The sequence below is a fragment of the Squalius cephalus genome, assembly GCF_949319135.1.
Source record: "Squalius cephalus genome assembly, chromosome: 16".
Taxonomy (NCBI): domain Eukaryota; kingdom Metazoa; phylum Chordata; class Actinopteri; order Cypriniformes; family Leuciscidae; genus Squalius; species Squalius cephalus.
This window is the reverse complement of record NC_137137.1, coordinates 3,060,066-3,077,965: the sequence shown is the minus strand read 5'-3', so window position 1 is coordinate 3,077,965 and position 17,900 is coordinate 3,060,066. Positions and strand designations below refer to the sequence as shown.

The following is a 17,900-nucleotide window of genomic DNA, read 5'->3' as shown; positions in this document are numbered from 1 at the left end:
GCAATAGCATCAACTATCCATCTGGATAGGCTCTGTTTCGACGCGGCTAGTCCTTTAGAGCGCCCACTGAACGAAACAAAGAGCTGCTCTGTCTGCCTGAAAGCAGACGAGCGAGACACATAAGCTCGCAACGCCCTGACTGGGCAAAGGAGGCTCGCGTCTCTTTCCTCATCAGGGACCGGTAGGGCTGACAGGGAAATGACCTGCGCCCTAAACGGTGTGTTGAGGGATTTTGGAACATAACCGTGCTTAGGTTTGAGTATAACCCTAGAGACATTCGGCCCAAATTCCATGCACGTCGCGCTCACTGAGAGCGCGTGTAAGTCCCCTATGCGCTTCACTGAAGCGAGAGCCAGCAGAAACACGGTCTTGAAAGACAGATGTTTCAGATCAATCGTCTGCAAAGGCTCGAATGGGCCACCTTTCATGGCTTCCAGTACTGTAGAAAGGTCCCATACAGGGACTGAGGGAGGTCTGGGAGGATTCAGTCTCTTAGCCCCTCTAAGGAAGCGGATGACTAAATCGTTCCTTCCTATCGAGTGACCAAGCATTGTTCTTGAGAACGCTGCTATAGCCGCCACATAAACTTTGAGCGTGGAAGGGGTTCTACCCTTATCCAACAGCTCTTGTAGGAAGGAAAGCACCTCCGTCACTCCACAGTCTGTGGGTGACACGCCACGGGCTGTGCACCAGCCCGAAAACACTGACCATTTCGAGGAGTAGAGACGTCTCGTAGACGGAGCTCTAGCCTGCGTGATCGTGTTTATCACTCCCTTAGGGAGCTCAGCATGTACCCGTTGATGGCCCAGACATGAAGGGACCACAATTCAGGGTGAGGATGCCAGATCGAGCCGTAAGCCTGAGAGAGGAGGTCTCTCCTCACTGGCACTGGCCACGGGGCAGTGCTCGCTAGCTGCATCACAGCTGGGAACCAGGGCTGGTTCTTCCAGAGCGGCACCACGAGCAGCACTGAGCATCCTTCTTCCCTGATCCGCTCTATCACCTGAGGCAGGAGAGAGACGGGGGGAAAAGCATAGAGCGGGCGGCGGGGCCATACATGAGCCAGCGCGTCCCTGCTCTTGGAGAAAAGCTCCGGGCAGTGAGCGTTTTCCTGAGACGCGAACAGGTCTACTTCCGCTCTGCCAAATTTCCTCCACAGCAGTTGGACTCTCTGTGGGTGTAGAGACCATTCGCCTGCCGGAACATTGTTCCTGGACAGTCTGTCTGGTCCTATGTTTAGGAGTCCTGGCACGTGCGCTGCTCTCAGCGAGCGCAGGTTGCACTGAGCCCACACCAGGAGGCCTTCTGCTAGCCTGTGCAGGTTCTTGGACCTGAGGCCGCCCTGGCGATTTATGTAGGACACCACAGACATGTTGTCCGAGCGGACCAGGACGTAGCGTCCTCTTATTTGAGGACAAAAACGTTGTCTACTGCCAGCATCTAGAGGCAGTTTATGTGCAGGAGCTTCTCCCGTTCTGACCACTGCCCGAAGAACGGTCTGCCCTCGAGCAGCGCTCCCCATCCCGAGGTGGATGCGTCCGTAGACACCACCTTCACCCTCGAGGAAGTCCCCAGGCTTACACCTGATCGGTACCAGTCGTCCGCTTTCCAAGATTTCAGAGCTGCCACGCACTTCTGATTGACCTTGAGACGAAGCAAACCGGATGTCCACGCTCGGCGTGGGACTCGTGCTTTCAGCCAGAACTGCAGTGGGCACATGCGGAGCAGGCCCAGCTGGAGCACTGAGGATGCTGAGGCCATGAGACCCAGCATCTTCTGAAATTTCTTGAGCGGGACAGATGCGCCGCAGCGGAAAGAGTTCGCTGCGCGCTGAACGTCCGCCGCGCGCTGTGGTGATAGTCGCGCTATCATAGACAGCGAGTTCAGCTCTGTGCCCAGGAAAGATATCGTCTGACTGGGGGACAGAGAGCTCTTCGCCCAATTGACTCTGAGACCCAAATCTCGAGGTGATCGAGTAAAATGGTCTTGTGCTCTATGAGCACTGAGCGAGATTGCGCTAGAATCAGCCAATCGTCCAAATAGTTCAGTACTCGCAAGCCCTTCATTCTGAGGGGTGCGAGCGCCGCGTCCATGCACTTCGTAAATGTACGGGGTGCCAGGGACAAACCGAACGGCAGGACTGTGTACTGATATGCTTGGCCCTCGAAAGCGAATCTCAAAAATCGCCTGTGACGTGACGCTATTTGTATTTGAAAATACGCGTCCTTCAGATCTATTGATACGAACCAGTCTCCTCGGCGAATCTGCGCGAGGATTTTTCTGGTCGTGAGCATCCTGAACTGTCGCTTCACAAGCACTTTGTTCAGTTGCCTTGGATCTAGTATGGGTCTGAGACCCCCGTCTTTTGTCGGTACCAGGAAGTATCTGCTGTATAGCCCTCCTTCGCTCTGAACTTGAGAGAGAGGCTCTATGGCCCCTTTGCTCAATAGTTCGGCTCGAAGTAAATGTGCTACTTCTGTTTTTACCGTGGTCTCGACGCGCGCCGGCAAAACTGCAGCGAATAGCCTCTTTTTATAATGTCTAGCACCCACTTCGAAACCCCGGGCAGCTTTGCCCATGCATCTGCATGAATAGCTAGGGGTTGAATACGAAGCGCGCTCCGTTCGCTCAGCGATGGAGAGGCTTCGGTGTGCTGTAACACAAGCGTCGCACTCGTGACATTTGAGGCAGGGGGCGCGCTGATAACAGCGGGCAAATTGCCCGCGCTCGACTCCTCTGCGGCGGTCAACCGATAGGGGGAGGGCTGGGCGAGTCCCGTAGGAACTGTCATGTCTGTGTGTGGATGTGGGCGTGGGATAGCGGGCACATTTCTCACACCGAAAGCATTTTTCGCTTGAGTGAAGCAAATGCCTGTTGGTTTCGTTTTTACAGAAACCGTGAGACATGCATAACGTCGTGTGTGTGGGCACTGGGTAGTGGGCACATTTACCACGTTTGATGCGCAATCGATCTGAGTCGATTTTATGTGCGCAAGCCTTGTGTGACAGGCTGTGCTTGTGTGTAGTGATGGGCACTGGGCATTCTTTCTACACATAAAACACCATCGGCCGTGGCCGGGACACCAGAAAATACACTCTCTTGGGGATTTATCTGGGTAGCCGTAAAAACAGCTTTTGTGTGCAGGCAAGCGGGCAACAGAACCGGCTTGTTGGCTGCAGAAAACACTGGACCAGTCACATTTGCTGGAACTGGACGAGCGAATAGCTTTGGTGGAAGTCCGGCCGCAGCGGGACTCGAACACCATCGTTTTCCTAGGCGTGCTAGGACGACTTCGGGGCCTCGGGCTTTACCACAATCCTAGGCCGCGGGCCGCGCATGGTGGGGCGGCGGCCGGATGAGCGGGGAGCGCGGTCTCGCGCCTCGGGCCTGGCGGCGCTGCGAAGTGGCGGCAGTGGGCGATGGCTGGGGCTGTGAGCTCTGTGCAGACGGTTTCGCACGGCCTGTTGCAGAGCTGGAGCGCTTCGGGAGGAAGTGCTTCATAGCCTGTGACGCTTTCTGTACCTCGGCGAATCTCTCCGCAAAGTCCTTCACGGAGGATCCGAAGAGGCCGGCGGGAGAAAGCGGGGCGTCGAGGAACGCGGTGCGCTCGGACTCGGCCATCTCCGAGAACGTCAGCCAAAGGTGCCTTTCAGTCACAGTGAGAGAGGCCATAGTTCGCCCAATGGCCTGTGCCGCGGACTTAGTGGCACGGAGAGCGAGGTCCGTGGCGCTCCTCAAGTCCGGCATGCAGATCGCTTCAGGTCCCTTCTCATCCAGCTTTCGGAGATCGGCCTGGAAGATCTGAAGTGTGGCCATGGTGTGCAGCGCTGACGCAGCTTGCCCGGCGGCGGAGAAAGCGCGGCGGAGCAGGCTTGACGTCGTGCGGCAAGCTTTGGAGGGTAGGGCCAGCTTAGCGCGCCGTCCAGCGGAGGGCGGGCATAAGTGGGCCGCTATCGCCTCTTCGACCGGCAGCAGCGAATGGTATCCCCTGTTTTTGGCATCGTCGACTGCAGAGAATGCCAGAGAAACAGATGGATGCACTCTAGCTGAATAGGGGGCGTTCCAGGATTTCCAGAATTCCAGGCGGCTGGGGGAAGGTTCCGGGACCCGCTGGGCACGGCACTTTTTATGGCGCGACACCGCGGCGGGCGGGGGAGCAGTCTCGGCGAAGAAGACCAGGCGAGTCCTCAGAGTCGCCATGGGCAGTAGCTCGCAGTGAGGGCAGCCGCCGTCAGCGAGCGCGAGAGCTGCATGTTCCTCACCCAGGCAGGAAACGCAGATCACATGGCGGTCCCTGTCGCTGAGTGTGGCTCTGCATGAGCCGCAGGAAGGCATCTTTAAAAAGACGCTGCTCTTTTAGTATGTGTGTCGCGGTAGCAACACACACACACACAATACAGAGAATGAAAAGGATATAGGCGCCGGAAAGCGCAGCAGGAAGGCAAGGAAGGCGGCGTGGCCAGCGACTTCAGTGACTCGTCCCGCTGAAGGTGCTCTCTCTCAACGGCGCGGCTTCTCTCCAGCTCCAGCGATGCGTGTGCTTCGCTTGAAGGATGAAAAATCAGATATTAGCTGCCTGCGAGCTGTATTTATAGGCCTAGACCACGCCCGTTTCGGCGGGATGTGACGCAGCGGGCGCGAAGCACCCTCATTGGGTCTGGCGTCACGCCAGGCCTCACTCGATAGGCTGCTGCAGTTGCCGCAGAACAGCCAATAGGCGCGCGAGCTGCCTCGCCTATGTCTGTATGCTACCGCAACGCGTTTTGCATTATTGAAAAATTAAGGATAATTTTTGGCTTCAATATCTCGCGGAAAAAGGATTTTCCCCTAGCGTAAGATATCTTACGCAGTACGAGAGACCTCTCGTAAGAGAACACATGTTTCAAGCACGTCACTTCCTGTTTGACTGTTTGAGTTCTGGCGCCCTCTTTTGTCCTGGCATAAGAGTTTAAATTTGAACTTTTATGTCAAAAACGTACAAATGTTATGATTATGAGGTAGCAGTTATAAAAAAATGTATTCAATATTAAAGGTAGCCTACAATACGTTTGCCAGTGTAAATGAATTTTTAGACCATGTGTAAATAGTAAATAAATCCTTTAAGCAGTGCAAAATAGTCGATGCAAGAAGGTTGGACATTTCAAAGACTGTATATGAAGAGTTCAGATGCAAAAGCCTCTAAGTGCCATCTGAAATTTTATTCTAAAATGATCATTTTTATCAAGCTCGTATATTTAAGTTCAGTAATTGCACTTAAATGGCAATGAAAATGACCTATTAATTGTTATTTAAGTGAAATTACTGAACTTAAATATACGAGCTTGATAAAAATGATCATTTTAGAAGAATATTTCAGATGGCACTTAGAGGCTTTTGCATCTGAACTCTTCATATATAGCCTACCTTATTCCTTGACACTGCGTAATTATAATAATAGTAAATATACTATAATATAATAGGCTATATAATAAAAACTGTGTGATTTAAATAGATGCTAACAAGTTGCTACCACACCCAAGGATGAGTCAGTATTAGTCTGTACGTGTCTTTATTTGTTAACATTTGTATTACAGAAACAACCAGGCCACAATGAAAGACATGAAAATATATGGGTGTGTGCTCATATAGTTTAATTCCATGCAAACAAACTTGAACCAATCTAGATCAACAACTTAAATGAGAAACAAAATATGAAAAAAAGTATGTAAATAAAGTGTGTGACATTTCATGCAAATAGTTGCAGACAAAGGAATGTTAGGCTAATTCTTATCTGGAAATGATGTTCCAAACCAAGCCAATAGGCGTAGCCACGGGTGTGCTGGTGGCAGCTGGCACACCTAAAATACCTAAAACCTTAATAAAAATGTTTTTCTAAACTTGGACTATTGTTGTTTACTTACAATATTTGTTTTAATTAAAATTTAATTAAATAAATAATAATATCTGCCAACATTCGGACTGCCAACCAATCCGCAAACAGCCGCTGCGCTGACTGTTGTTGAGGCTCGCGCAGAGAAACTTAATGAACATACAACGATTAAAAAATTCATGTGGAGTTTTTATATTTATAACATATATGATACAGTTAAGCAACATCAGACGACCATGAGTGCTGAATACCATCACGATTGAAAATGTGTTGAGGCTCAACACATTTGAGCTCAAGAAATATAACTCAAGAAATGTCCTCTCACTTTCAACTGCTTTATTTCCAGCAAATTTAACAACTGACACATAAACCGAACAAGTTTCACAGTCAGACATTGAATAATGAGTCTCTGAGCAGAGCGGGGGTCAATATCAGGTCAATATGCGGGGACACATGATCATTCATGGTTTGTCCCAGACCTGTAGCTCTGTCTTAGGCGTCTTACATTACACACATTGGCGTGCATTGCTCTGTTCACATTTGCAGTCCTCATTCCTCCTCCCGCAGGACTATAACATGTTTATGCAGGAGATCAGGGACCCTGGGCATCTTTCTCCTGGTGTATTTCAGAGACAGTAGAAACGTCTCCTTGGTTACCTAAGATATTGTATCTGTGACCTTAATTGTCTTCCGCCTGTAAACCAAAAGTGTAAACCTTCCACACATGCATGTGCAATAATTGTACATTGTTTAATATATTGATTCATTGAACAAGCATGAAAAACACTTTACAATAAAGATCTGTAAAGCTTATCTGGGTTACAAAAAGATCTTTAAAATACAGTATCCTGAAAAAGGGACATTTCTTTTTTCATTTTTTACATCATTACACAAGTGATCAGTCATAAAACTAATTAGAAAATATAGCTGCAAGCAGTGATACGGGGCCAAGCACCTGAAGCAGTGCAGATTGAACATACATGAATAAACAGCTGGTTCAGAAGTGCAGGTGAAAATGAACTTAAAATGAACAGAAGTTCAGATGAGAATGAACATAGAATGAACAAAAACATACTTATTTCTAATCCAAGAGAAAGAAAGATAATAATAAAGGAATCGAAATTACACAATATTCCACACAATTTTTCTAAAGTCGTCCCACGCGGGACTTGAACCCACTATCTCTGGATAAGATGCCAAGTGGTGCAGTTCCACCGCTTTTATTATGTGTTCTCACAGTGAGCCGATACATGTGTGTCAAATTTGGTGAAAATATCTTATTTTGTTTAAGAGTTATAGACATTTATATGTATGAGAGCAGAAAATTACCAATGGCCAACTTTGGATTTTTTTGCCACTTACTATAAAAATTTTGACATTTGGGCATTGGCATTTAGCCAACAACCTATGTTTCCAAACTTCCTACGGTGGTTTCGTCTCGATCAGTCTAACGGTTTCGAAGACTTCGGCAAATGTTTTAAGCGCTAAATCACGACGCTACGCAAACCGTAAAGCAAAACCTAACATGTTTGGTATCGTTGGAGTCGGCAAGGATTCAGGAACCTAAGGAGATGACTCGCGTGAAAATAAGTCAACCACACCTAGAGTTTTAAGCATTTAAAATATAAATTTTACCACTAGGTGGCGCTGATTCGAAACTTCTCAGACTCCTTCAGGGCATTGTATTGACGACCCATAGTGAGTTTCGTAACGATATGTTTATGCATTCATAAAATACGGCATTTTAGTACAAAATTCAAAATGGCTGACGTGCAAAATGGCCGATATGGGAAAATTAGATATTAGTCGACTCGGCATGACACCCTGAATCTAACGAGACCACTTTTATGATTTTTGGACAAATCGTTCATAAGTTATAAGCAAAAATAGCCATTTTTCGTATCTCCGGACCAGTAGGTGGCGCGGCGCCGAAACGCAGCATGTCGCCTCAGGTCATGCTTGTGATGACATGTACCAAGTTTTGTCTGAATATGATAAAGTGTTGCGGACATACAGCCTTAAGTCTGTTTTCGCAAGCGCTGCGTAAAATTAGTTTGCGCAGTATTTGAGACGAATCAACTTGAAAATCGGAGAAACCGTCAAGGAGTAGTTCGAAAAAGTAGTTTTTTTCTGAGAATTCAAAATGCCAGAAAGATCTCCATGCAATCGAATCGGCTTGAGACACGTAATCAGAGGACACAAGATTTTTGTTTCTAGCCTTTACGGTTCAAAAGTTATTAGCATAAACATGAGTGAAACTTTGGACAGTTGGTGGCGCTAGAGGGATTGAGTTAGAGACTCCAAATTTACTATGGTGACTAATCAGACTGTCCTCTATCAGTGTGCCAAATTACATAACTTTCCCGCAAGCGGTTCTATGGGCTGCCATAGACTTCCATACGGAAGAAGAAGAAGAAGAATAGGAATGCTAACAATTTCAAGAGGTGCCTACGCACTTTCAGAGCTTGGCCCCTAAAGATTATCAAAAAAAAATACATGTAGAAAAATTCATCACTATTTTTTAAAGTCGCCATGAAATCAATTTTTACAATTCGTATTTTTATATGTAATATTGTAGTGATTTATCTGTGCACTTCATTCATTTTTAAAAATTCATGTGACCTTATATTCTTTAATCAAATATGTTATCCTTCCCTTCCCCCTCGAAACGACTTCTCTTCTCTTCCTGTCATGTGCTAATGGCACGAGGGTGTGGCAACTCCCCTCAAACCGTTAGTCTGCTATGAGCGAGAGATGGAGAGGAGGAGCACTAAAGTAAAACCCTGCCCTCAATTCAATATTCCGTTTCACTGGTAAATACGTCACAACACTGGAGAAAAGTCGTTTGTAACTTCCGGTTCATGGCGACTTTAACAAACTCCAAAATCTGAGGTGACTTTAGTTGAAAAACCACTCATAAATATCATGAGCTTCTTTATATTCTCTGTGTCGTGCTATATGGTCACAGGCGGTGCAAATAGCCAGAATAAACTCTTGGGTTTGTTGTATTAAATGAGGAGTTGGAGAGAGATATTTCCTCCAGTTAAAGAACCTGCGATATGCTTCATCGTCCTTGTCCAGCTGAAGCAGATATTCTGCTAGTGACTTTGCATCTGGGAAGTCATTCACATGAATGAAGGCATCGCCGGGAACAAAGTTTTCATAGTTTCTTCTGGGAGGACCCAGAACCACAGGGACGGTTCCTGCAGCAAGCGGCCCATTTATCTTCTCAGTGATGTAGTCCTTGTGGATGGAGTTCTCAAAGGAAAGGTAAAACTTGCAGCTAGCTAGGGTAGGATAGTATTCGGTATGATCCAAGAACTTTGCATAAGCCTTTCCGAACAGATGCACTGGGATGTATTTGCTGAGTTCTTGGTAAAACTGGTTCCTTGTGCCGACACCTGTGACGGCAGCATTGTTACTCACAATCCAGCACACCAGTTTGTCCTTTTTGGGAATTACAAACTGCTCATCTGGTTTCTTCCTGGTGTTTAATTTCAACCGTACAGGAATATCAGCATCATGTCTGTAGCTGAGAGTGAGATTGAACAGGTTTTCCAGACCTGGTATTTTCTGAGTGTTGGTCGGTGATTCCAAATGTAACCAAATCCACCTCTGGAACGGAGGACGAGGAGATGGAGGAAGGTTGGTCAGGTCCCAACTGATGCCCCTGTGATAAACCATGACAGCGTCTGCATTGGTGTAGAGTGATCTATCATCCGTCAACTGACAACCATCGATATTGTAAAACTTTTTGCAGTCACTGAAGTCAAACCTGTAATTTTCAGGCCAGACCCATAGCAAAAGAACAGGTTTGTCTTCTACTATATCAGGAAAAGAACTCTTTCTCTTGGCAGACTTGTTTTGTTCAGGTCTAGGAAGTGGAAGAGGACAGTTTTTTGGAGGTGTAAACCAGAAAAACATGATGCTCAGAGAGATGATGCCAGCCAACATCAGACGACCCAGCAATGAACCATTTGTTTGTGACATTTTCTGATCTGAAAATATGAATGAAAAGAAAGTGATCAGCCTTGAACATAAACAAGAATAAAAACAAATGCCTCCATAATAAAAGTAATGTTAAAGTGACTTCCAAAAATACGTTTGAATGAAATATAAGGTAGCACTGTGTCTGAGACAATAGCAGCACATCAGGCAGTTAAAAAACTAAACTGGCTAAAACATTTTACTCACACACAATTAGATAAGACTCAAATTGTACAGAACGTTTGGAATGAATAGTGAACTCAACTCCTTACCGCTTTAAGAGTGAATACGCTTACGTATTTTACAGGAAAGCTGGCAACCCTACCCAGTAAACAATTACCGTCTTTCAACGTTGAAATATGGTTGAAAATAAGCCGGTCCGCCTTGGACTGGTTTACGACGTGATTTCAACTAAGTAGTTTCGGCCGGACTGTTTGACTACGTGTTTTCAACTGATCATCTAAGACATGTTTTCAACTGATAATCTAAGACAGCTAGGATAGTCTGTTATACATGCTAAAACAACGGAGAAAACAAACTACCAAACCATGTTCATTATTATCTCAAATAAATTTAAAGAGTTTTACATATTTCGTCAAAGTTATAAAAAAATACTTTGAAACTGTACGTGCAATGAGGATTCATACTTGGAAAGAATTACCACACCCCAGCTGGTGGCAGTAATGCACCATTAAAGTTAGTTGCCAACCGCCATAAAACCGAAAGAAGAAGAAGCAAATGAGGCGCGCGCGCGAACATGCATGCAGCAGATGAAGTGCGCGCTCTGTATTTTTCCACCCATCATCAAGCCAACCGCCAGAAAGCTCTTCACACCATAAAGCAGCTGTGTAAAGTAAGTAGCTCTGACAAAATAATTAGCTATGATGGCAAAATAAGTGTAACATTATTTACCTTATTTCAACCAAACCTGACTTTATTTATTGTAAACGTACTAGCTAGACATTATGCGGCTAGCTACCACGTGTACACACCACACCGATGGACTGTTAGCTAGCTATCTGTGTGAAATTCCCAAATTGTGGATATTAATAAGCCATTAAGGTTGAACTGTTTGTGATTTATTTTTTAGTTATGTTACATCGTAGATAGCCAGATTAATTAATTTCAGCTTTGGTTTATTCATGCACCATCTAATATATTTTCTTTTGCAGCTGCAGTAATGAAGTGGAGTAAAACTGCTACAGAAGTTGAAATCGGGGCTGCTATGGCTGAGACACTTGAACATGCTCCCGGGAGAGCTGGAGGTGGAGGTCGCAAAGTGTGAACATTTGTAGTGTAACGTTAAATTTTCTGAGTTGTGTTTTGTGTTGACTCTTGGAATGTGCTTTTGGAATGTGAAATCTGTGTTTTAGTGTACTATTTTATTTAAAATGTGCTGTTTTAAGTATAATAAAGCTATTCTCTCTTTAAAGCTTTGTTTTATTCATATGTTAATCTAAAATGTTATTTGGCATGTTAATGTGTTGGGACTTTAGAATTGACAATTGTCAATAGGCATCGAGTAAACGTTGAAGATTGACCTGTTTTCAACGTTGAAAAGTCGGACAAATTTGACGTCTTTTCAATTTTCATTTTCAACCTTAAGCGGACCATAATTAGACGTTGAAGATTGACCTGTTTTCAACGTTGAAAAGTCAGACAAATTTGACGTCTTTTCAATTTTCATTTTCAACCTTAAGCGGACCGTAATTAGACGTTGAAGATTTGCGTCTATTCAACGTCTAATAGACGACTTTTTGCTAGCTGGGTAGGCTCTCCAAACCCCAGTCTACACCATCCTTTCTGGGTGGAAACAAAAACTCAGAAATTGGAGCTCATTTAGAGTTTATTTCCATGCAAACAAACTTGAACCAGCTAATCTAGATCAACAACTTCCATGAAAAAAAGACAGGATGTAAATAAAGGGTGTGACATTTCATGCATAGTTGCAGACAAAAGAATGTTAATTCTTAACTGGAAATTATGTTCCAAACCATAGGCGTAGTCGCAGGTGTGCCGGTGGCAGCTGGCACACCTAAAATAGATGCAGAATTCTTTTTTTAAAGTCTTAATAAAAAAGTTTTTCTAAACTTGGACTTGTTGTTTACTTACAATATTTGCTTTAAATAAAAATGTTTTTTTTTTAATTATTATCGTTAAAAAAATGTCTGCCGACATTGAACTGCCAACCAATCCGAAAACAGCCGCTGACTGTTGTTGAGGCTCGCGCAGAGAAACTTAATGAACATTCAGCGGTTAAAAAATTTCATGTGGATTTTTTATATTTATAACATATGACAGTTAAGCAACATTACACGACCACGAGTGCTGAATACCATCACGATTGAAAATGTGACACTGATTTCATATGACAGTTCAATAAACAAGTAATTAATATCAAGTCACTTTTTACACAATATTGACTGTTTTTGTTCTATTTGTGCAGCGAAAATAGTTCCAAACAAAGATCACAGCAGAACCACAGCGCATCTCACCGGAACACATAACCGCATTACTGAATGATTCAGCGCTTTGAACGAATCGGTTGAATCAAAGATTCAATGACTCATTAAACAACCGCCTCATTCCTGAACAATTCAGTAGTGATGGGGACGAGACCGCCTATGCCGAGTCCGAGTCAAGACCGAGTCTTTGAAGGGTCGAGTCCGAGTCGAGACCGAGTCCGTTGGTTTTCAAATTCAGTCGAGTCCGAGTCAAGACCGAGTCTTTGAGGAAGCAAGTCCGAGTCGAGACCAAGACCATAAAAACATAAAAACATGTCAGTTTTCATATTCATGATTTAATATAACCCCAGTTAATAATCAACAGTTAGGCCTACAGACTAAGCTAGATTGGGAATTGTTTAGAGGAGCAGTCTTAACGTCTTAATATGGACTATGCTTTTACTATCATTAAAAAAATCCCTACCACATGCATCATCTTCTGCCTATTTTTCTAAACTGCTTCAGCAGTGCTGCTCTGTCATCAACATGTTAAGCCCACCCTGACTTTTTTAATCATAGTTAGGACATGCAGAGCAAATTAAAATCTTCTAGTGGTATGTATTCTAGTGGACTAGTGATGGGGACGAGACCGCCTATGCCGAGTCCGAGTCAAGACCGAGTCTTTGAAGGAACAAGTCCGAGTCGAGTCCGAGAAAGTAAAAATCGGTCTCGAGACTGGACTCGAGTACTACATCACTACAATTCAGCCGTTTGAACGATGACTCAATAACTCACTCATTAAGACGGTCACCTGCCGCCCCCTACTGGTGGTTAAGTTTCGTGTTTAAAAGCAGGCTATCATTCTTTTCTGATTCATTCAGGAATGAGGCAGTTGTAACTTGTAAATTAATAGGAATTCATTGAATCTTTGACTCAACCGATTCGTTCAAAACACTGAATCATTCGTTAATGAAACATGGTTGAGTTTTCCTTTGAGATGCACTGTGGTTCTTCTGTGATCTTTTTTTGGAACTATTTTCGCTGCTCAAAAAAAAAAAGAACTAAAAATGGCAATATTGCATCTAAAAGGCAAGTGACTTAATACGAATTACTTGTTTATTGAATTGTAATATGAAATCAGTGTCACATTTTCAATCGTGATGGCATTCAGCACTTAACTGTATTATATGTTATAAATATAAAAACACAACCTTGTTATAGTCAGTAAGGCTACATTATATCTTATATTAGGATATTATATTCACTATCAGTCGGCACTTACACTAAATGAATGCAGAATAGTTATTTTTTGTTATTGATGTTTTAATCAGGCTTTTTGTCCCTGTCGGGCAAGTAAAATTCTCTTTCACTTGCCCCTTCAAAAAATCCACTTGTCACGGACAAGCGTAAATGTCGAGCCTGTAATACATATCAAAACATAGATTAAATATAATGTATTAATTTCATTATAGCACTCATCAACCTGCAGCATCCAAGACAATGTTTACTGTAAACAACACAGAGACAGAACAGCACAAACAAACTATAGGGTCAAAGCCTCCATTATGTCTCCATTTGTGTTTAAAATAGTTACAGTTTTTAGACTTTAAAAACATTTATCACCACTTGTGATTCACAAAGTGAAAATTAATTTTAAGTAGTTTGTTTCTATCCAGTTGGTTATTGGCTTTTACCGATAAAACAGACACTTTACTTATTTGACTTATTTTACACAACAGCTCTGACAAAAAATATATTAATAATAAAAGGTTTTGGGTTTAACACCAAATGACAAAAAAATTATTATGTGAAAGTGAATAAAGTTATGTGTGTGTGTGTGTGTGTGTTCAGTTATAAACATATGCTGTGTAAGTTATATACTTTTGAACATGATAGGCCAATAACTTAAAACAAACATTTAATAACCCATATAGATAAATTATAATTTATAACTTATAATATGGATCATATAGCATTTACTTAATTTACAATGTAACATTTATTCTAGTACAAAAGATATCAGTAAAACAAGGCCACAATAAACAAAAATATTACAAGTTCGAACATGGCCAGAATGTGCACATTGAGAAACACGTTCAAATTGGTCGTCTTAACATGGTAAAACTGTGCACAATTATTGTACGAAAAACTGTGTACAAAAATAGTTTATTGTTTAATTGACTCATTGAACAAACATGAAAACCACTTTACAATAAAGATCTGTAATGGTTATCAGGGTATTACAAAATTATCTTTTTACATCATTACACAAGTCATCAGTCATAAAACCAATTAGAAATGATTATCTAAAAATATGCATGTAGAAAAAATCATCACTATTTTTTAACAAACTCCAAAACTTTGACTTTAATTTAATTTGACTTTAACTGAAATACCACTCATAAATATCATGGGCTTCTTTATATTCTCTGTGTCGTGCTATATGGTCACAGGCGGTGCAAATAGCCAGAATAAACTCTTGGGTTTGTAGTATTAAATGAGGAGTTGGAGAGAGATATTTCCTCCAGTTAAAGAACCTGCGATATGCTTCATCGTCCTTGTCCAGCTGAAGCAGATATTCTGCTAGTGACTTTGCATCTGGGAAGTCATTCACATGAATGAAGGCATCGCCGGGAACAAAGTTTTCATAGTTTCTTCTGGGAGGACCCAGAACCACAGGGACGGTTCCTGCAGCAAGCGGCCCATTTATCTTCTCAGTGATGTAGTCCTTGTGGATGGAGTTCTCAAAGGAAAGGTAAAACTTGCAGCTAGCTAGGGTAGGATAGTATTCCTCATAACTAAGAAATGTTGCATAAGCCTTTCCGAACAGATGCACTTGGATGTGTTTGCTGAGTTCTTGGTAAAACTGGTTCCTTGTGCCGACACCTGTAAAGGCAGCATTGTTACTCACAATCCAGCACACCAGTTTGTCCTTTTTGGGAATTACAAACTGCTCATCTGGTTTCTTCCTGGTGTTTAACTTCAACCGTACAGGAATATCAGCATCATGTCTGTAGCTGAGAGTGAGATTGAACAGGTTTTCCAGACCTGGTATTTTCTGAGTGTTGGTCGGTGATTCCAAATGTAACCAAATCCACCTCTGGAACGGAGGACGAGGAGATGGAGGAAGGTTGGTCAGGTCCCAACTGATGCCCCTGTGATAAACCATGACAGCGTCTGCATTGGTGTAGAGTGATCTATCATCCGTCAACTGACAACCATCGATATTGTAAAACTTTTTGCAGTCACTGAAGTCAAACCTGTAATTTTCAGGCCAGACCCATAGTAGAAGAAGAGGTTTGTCTTCTACTGTATCAGGAAGAGAACTCTTGCTCTCGGGAGACTTCTTTTGTTCAGGTCTAGGAAGTGGAAGAGGACAGTTTTTTGGAGGTGTAAACCAGAAAAACATGACGCTCAGAGAGATGATACAAGCCAGCGTCACTATTAAAGCCAGACGATTTGACATTGTCTGATCTAAAAACAAAAATAAAAAGGAAATGATCAGCCTCGAACATAAACAAGAATAAAAACAAATGCCTCCATATTAAACGCTAAAACATTTGACTCTTACAATTAGATAAGACTCAAATTGTACAGAATGTTTGGAATGAATAGAGAACTCAACTTCTTACCTCTTTAAGAGCCCTTCATTAACAGAAATGTGTAGTTGTGTTCCGCGCGAGAGGACCGCACTATGTAAAGACGGAAGTCTAAAAACATAGGAAACACAACGCCGATAACCTCATGTGCAACATTGCCTCTGACGCCTCGAAACGCCGCCTCTGCTCATCCAAACAAACCTGAACCAGCTAAACTAGATCAACAACTTAAATAAAAATAAAAAATACAGTCAGGTTATAGCCTAAATAAAAAATACAGTCAGGTTGTAGCCTAAATAACAGGTGTGACATTTCATACATATAGATGCAGGCAAAATAATGTAAATTCTTAACTGGAAATGATGTTATAAAGGTATTCGGTCCCAACAATCGTCATTACGAGCGTACAATCAGCTCCAGTTCTTCCGGCTTTCTCCGTCTCATCTTCTTCTCTGTTTCTCTAGCCTACCGTCAGGGCAGGGAGTTTCCCTCTTGGTTCGAATTACCTATCATTCGTTTCCTCAAAACTTCAGTTTCGTCCAACAATATTATTAGGGATGTCAAAACTTCTAATTTGACAAAATAACACTTTCCTGCAAATAGGGTTGTCAGAGTCCATGTACAGATCGTTATAATTATCTAAGTTCAACAAGTAGTTCGTCCAAAAATGAAAGCTCTATATCATCATTTACTCACGCTCAAGTTGTTCTGTCTGACTACAAACATTCTTCAAAATATCTTCCTTTGCGTTCAGCAGAACAAAGACATTTATATATTGAGGGTTAGTAAAAGATGACAGAATTTTTATTTTTGGGTGAACTATCCCTTAAGGTGGTAAAGCCAAATATTCAGGGCTGAGCTACAGATATGTTTAAGACTGGAAGAACTGGAAGAGAGAGCTACTCTCTGAGAGAACAAAGGAAATTAACATTTGAACTCATCCTTGTGCAATATCGAGACGAAAGTCTCACCTCCGAATCACAGTACAATACACACTGAGTAATACAGACCGGCAAAAGCAGGAGATATGTATACATAAACAATAAATGAGAATTAGGTGAGAACATTGGCAATTGAACGTCAAAACTCAATGCGATAGTGACCTCTGGTGGAGATATGATGATTGTACTAAAAATATAAACTTTCTATGTTTGAAATTACTCATTGGATGAATTTAAACTTAAAATCTACTGATATTTCTAGACAGACTCATCTTTCTCTGTTCACTTGCATGAACCAGTGAATGTAAATCTTCCTTGCAAATATGCTTTGCATTCATGGCAAGTGGTGCTCATTTTCTAACCTTGAAGACTTGTTGTACAGAATAATTGTACCTTTTTGCACTATTAATTTGCTGTTGTGACAAATGATTTATGTTTCTCTGTTGTAAGTCGCTTCAGATAAAAGTGTTTGCTAAATGCAGAATTTAAATGTTTTTCTTCCTTGCTGCCACAGGAGCATTGGAGAGGAGTGAAGACATCAGCAGTTTTGGACAAGGGCATCATATGTGAAAAAGAGCCATGTTACCGTTTTTTGACAAGAAGGTTTTACTATGAATTTCTGTTTCATTCGGGCCTTCTTATTTTCAGAGCTCAGTGCCGGAGACATTAGAAATGTAGGTTTGTGTTTGTATGTGATTTTCGCCATAATTAAGCAGCTGTATTGAGTTTGGTGTTTTGGAGCCCCCTTTGGAGAAACGGTGTACTGCAGCTCTGCTACGTTTGTCCTTGTGTTGTTGCCGTACCCGATCAGAGACTGTATAAAGCACTCCCCACTTTGTTTTAATTTTATAACTGTAAAATGTTAAGTTGAAAACTTCGACATATCACCTGTGTTATATTACTTTACATGTATTGTTAAGATTTGGGTGCAATTCTAGCAACTTAGAGAAAGTTTATTAACGTTTTCATTAGGACCACGAGTTCATACCTATTTTTTTACAGTCTATGGTTCATACCATAGATAGACTGTAAAAAATAGGTTCATACACACTGAGTCTTA

General features: G+C 42.6%; 2 protein-coding genes across 3 annotated transcripts; both read right to left on the bottom strand.

Annotated features, from left to right (window-relative positions):
• Window positions 1-7,227: 7,227 nt before the first annotated feature.
• On the bottom strand, window positions 7,228-16,619 carry LOC307173443 (4-galactosyl-N-acetylglucosaminide 3-alpha-L-fucosyltransferase 9-like). The gene is made up of 2 exons (XM_079896576.1): window positions 16,254-16,619; window positions 7,228-9,867 (listed from the first exon to the last, which is right to left on the bottom strand). The coding sequence occupies exons 1-2, from the start codon at window positions 16,294-16,296 to the stop codon at window positions 8,768-8,770; spliced, it is 1,143 nt and encodes a 380-aa protein (XP_079752702.1). The 5' UTR covers window positions 16,297-16,619; the 3' UTR covers window positions 7,228-8,767.
• Window positions 13,848-16,947, bottom strand: LOC307173448 (4-galactosyl-N-acetylglucosaminide 3-alpha-L-fucosyltransferase 9-like). 2 transcript variants are annotated; one of them, XM_079896584.1, is made up of 3 exons: window positions 16,254-16,947; window positions 15,933-16,010; window positions 13,848-15,774 (listed from the first exon to the last, which is right to left on the bottom strand). In XM_079896584.1, exon 3 carries the CDS (start codon window positions 15,764-15,766, stop codon window positions 14,684-14,686), a length of 1,083 nt encoding a protein of 360 aa, XP_079752710.1. In that variant the 5' UTR covers window positions 15,767-15,774; window positions 15,933-16,010; window positions 16,254-16,947; the 3' UTR covers window positions 13,848-14,683. The 2 variants fall into 2 exon arrangements, with proteins under 2 accessions (XP_079752710.1, XP_079752709.1); XM_079896583.1 differs by having other exon boundaries at window positions 14,209-15,774; window positions 15,933-16,126; window positions 16,254-16,815.
• Window positions 16,948-17,900: the final 953 nt, after the last annotated feature.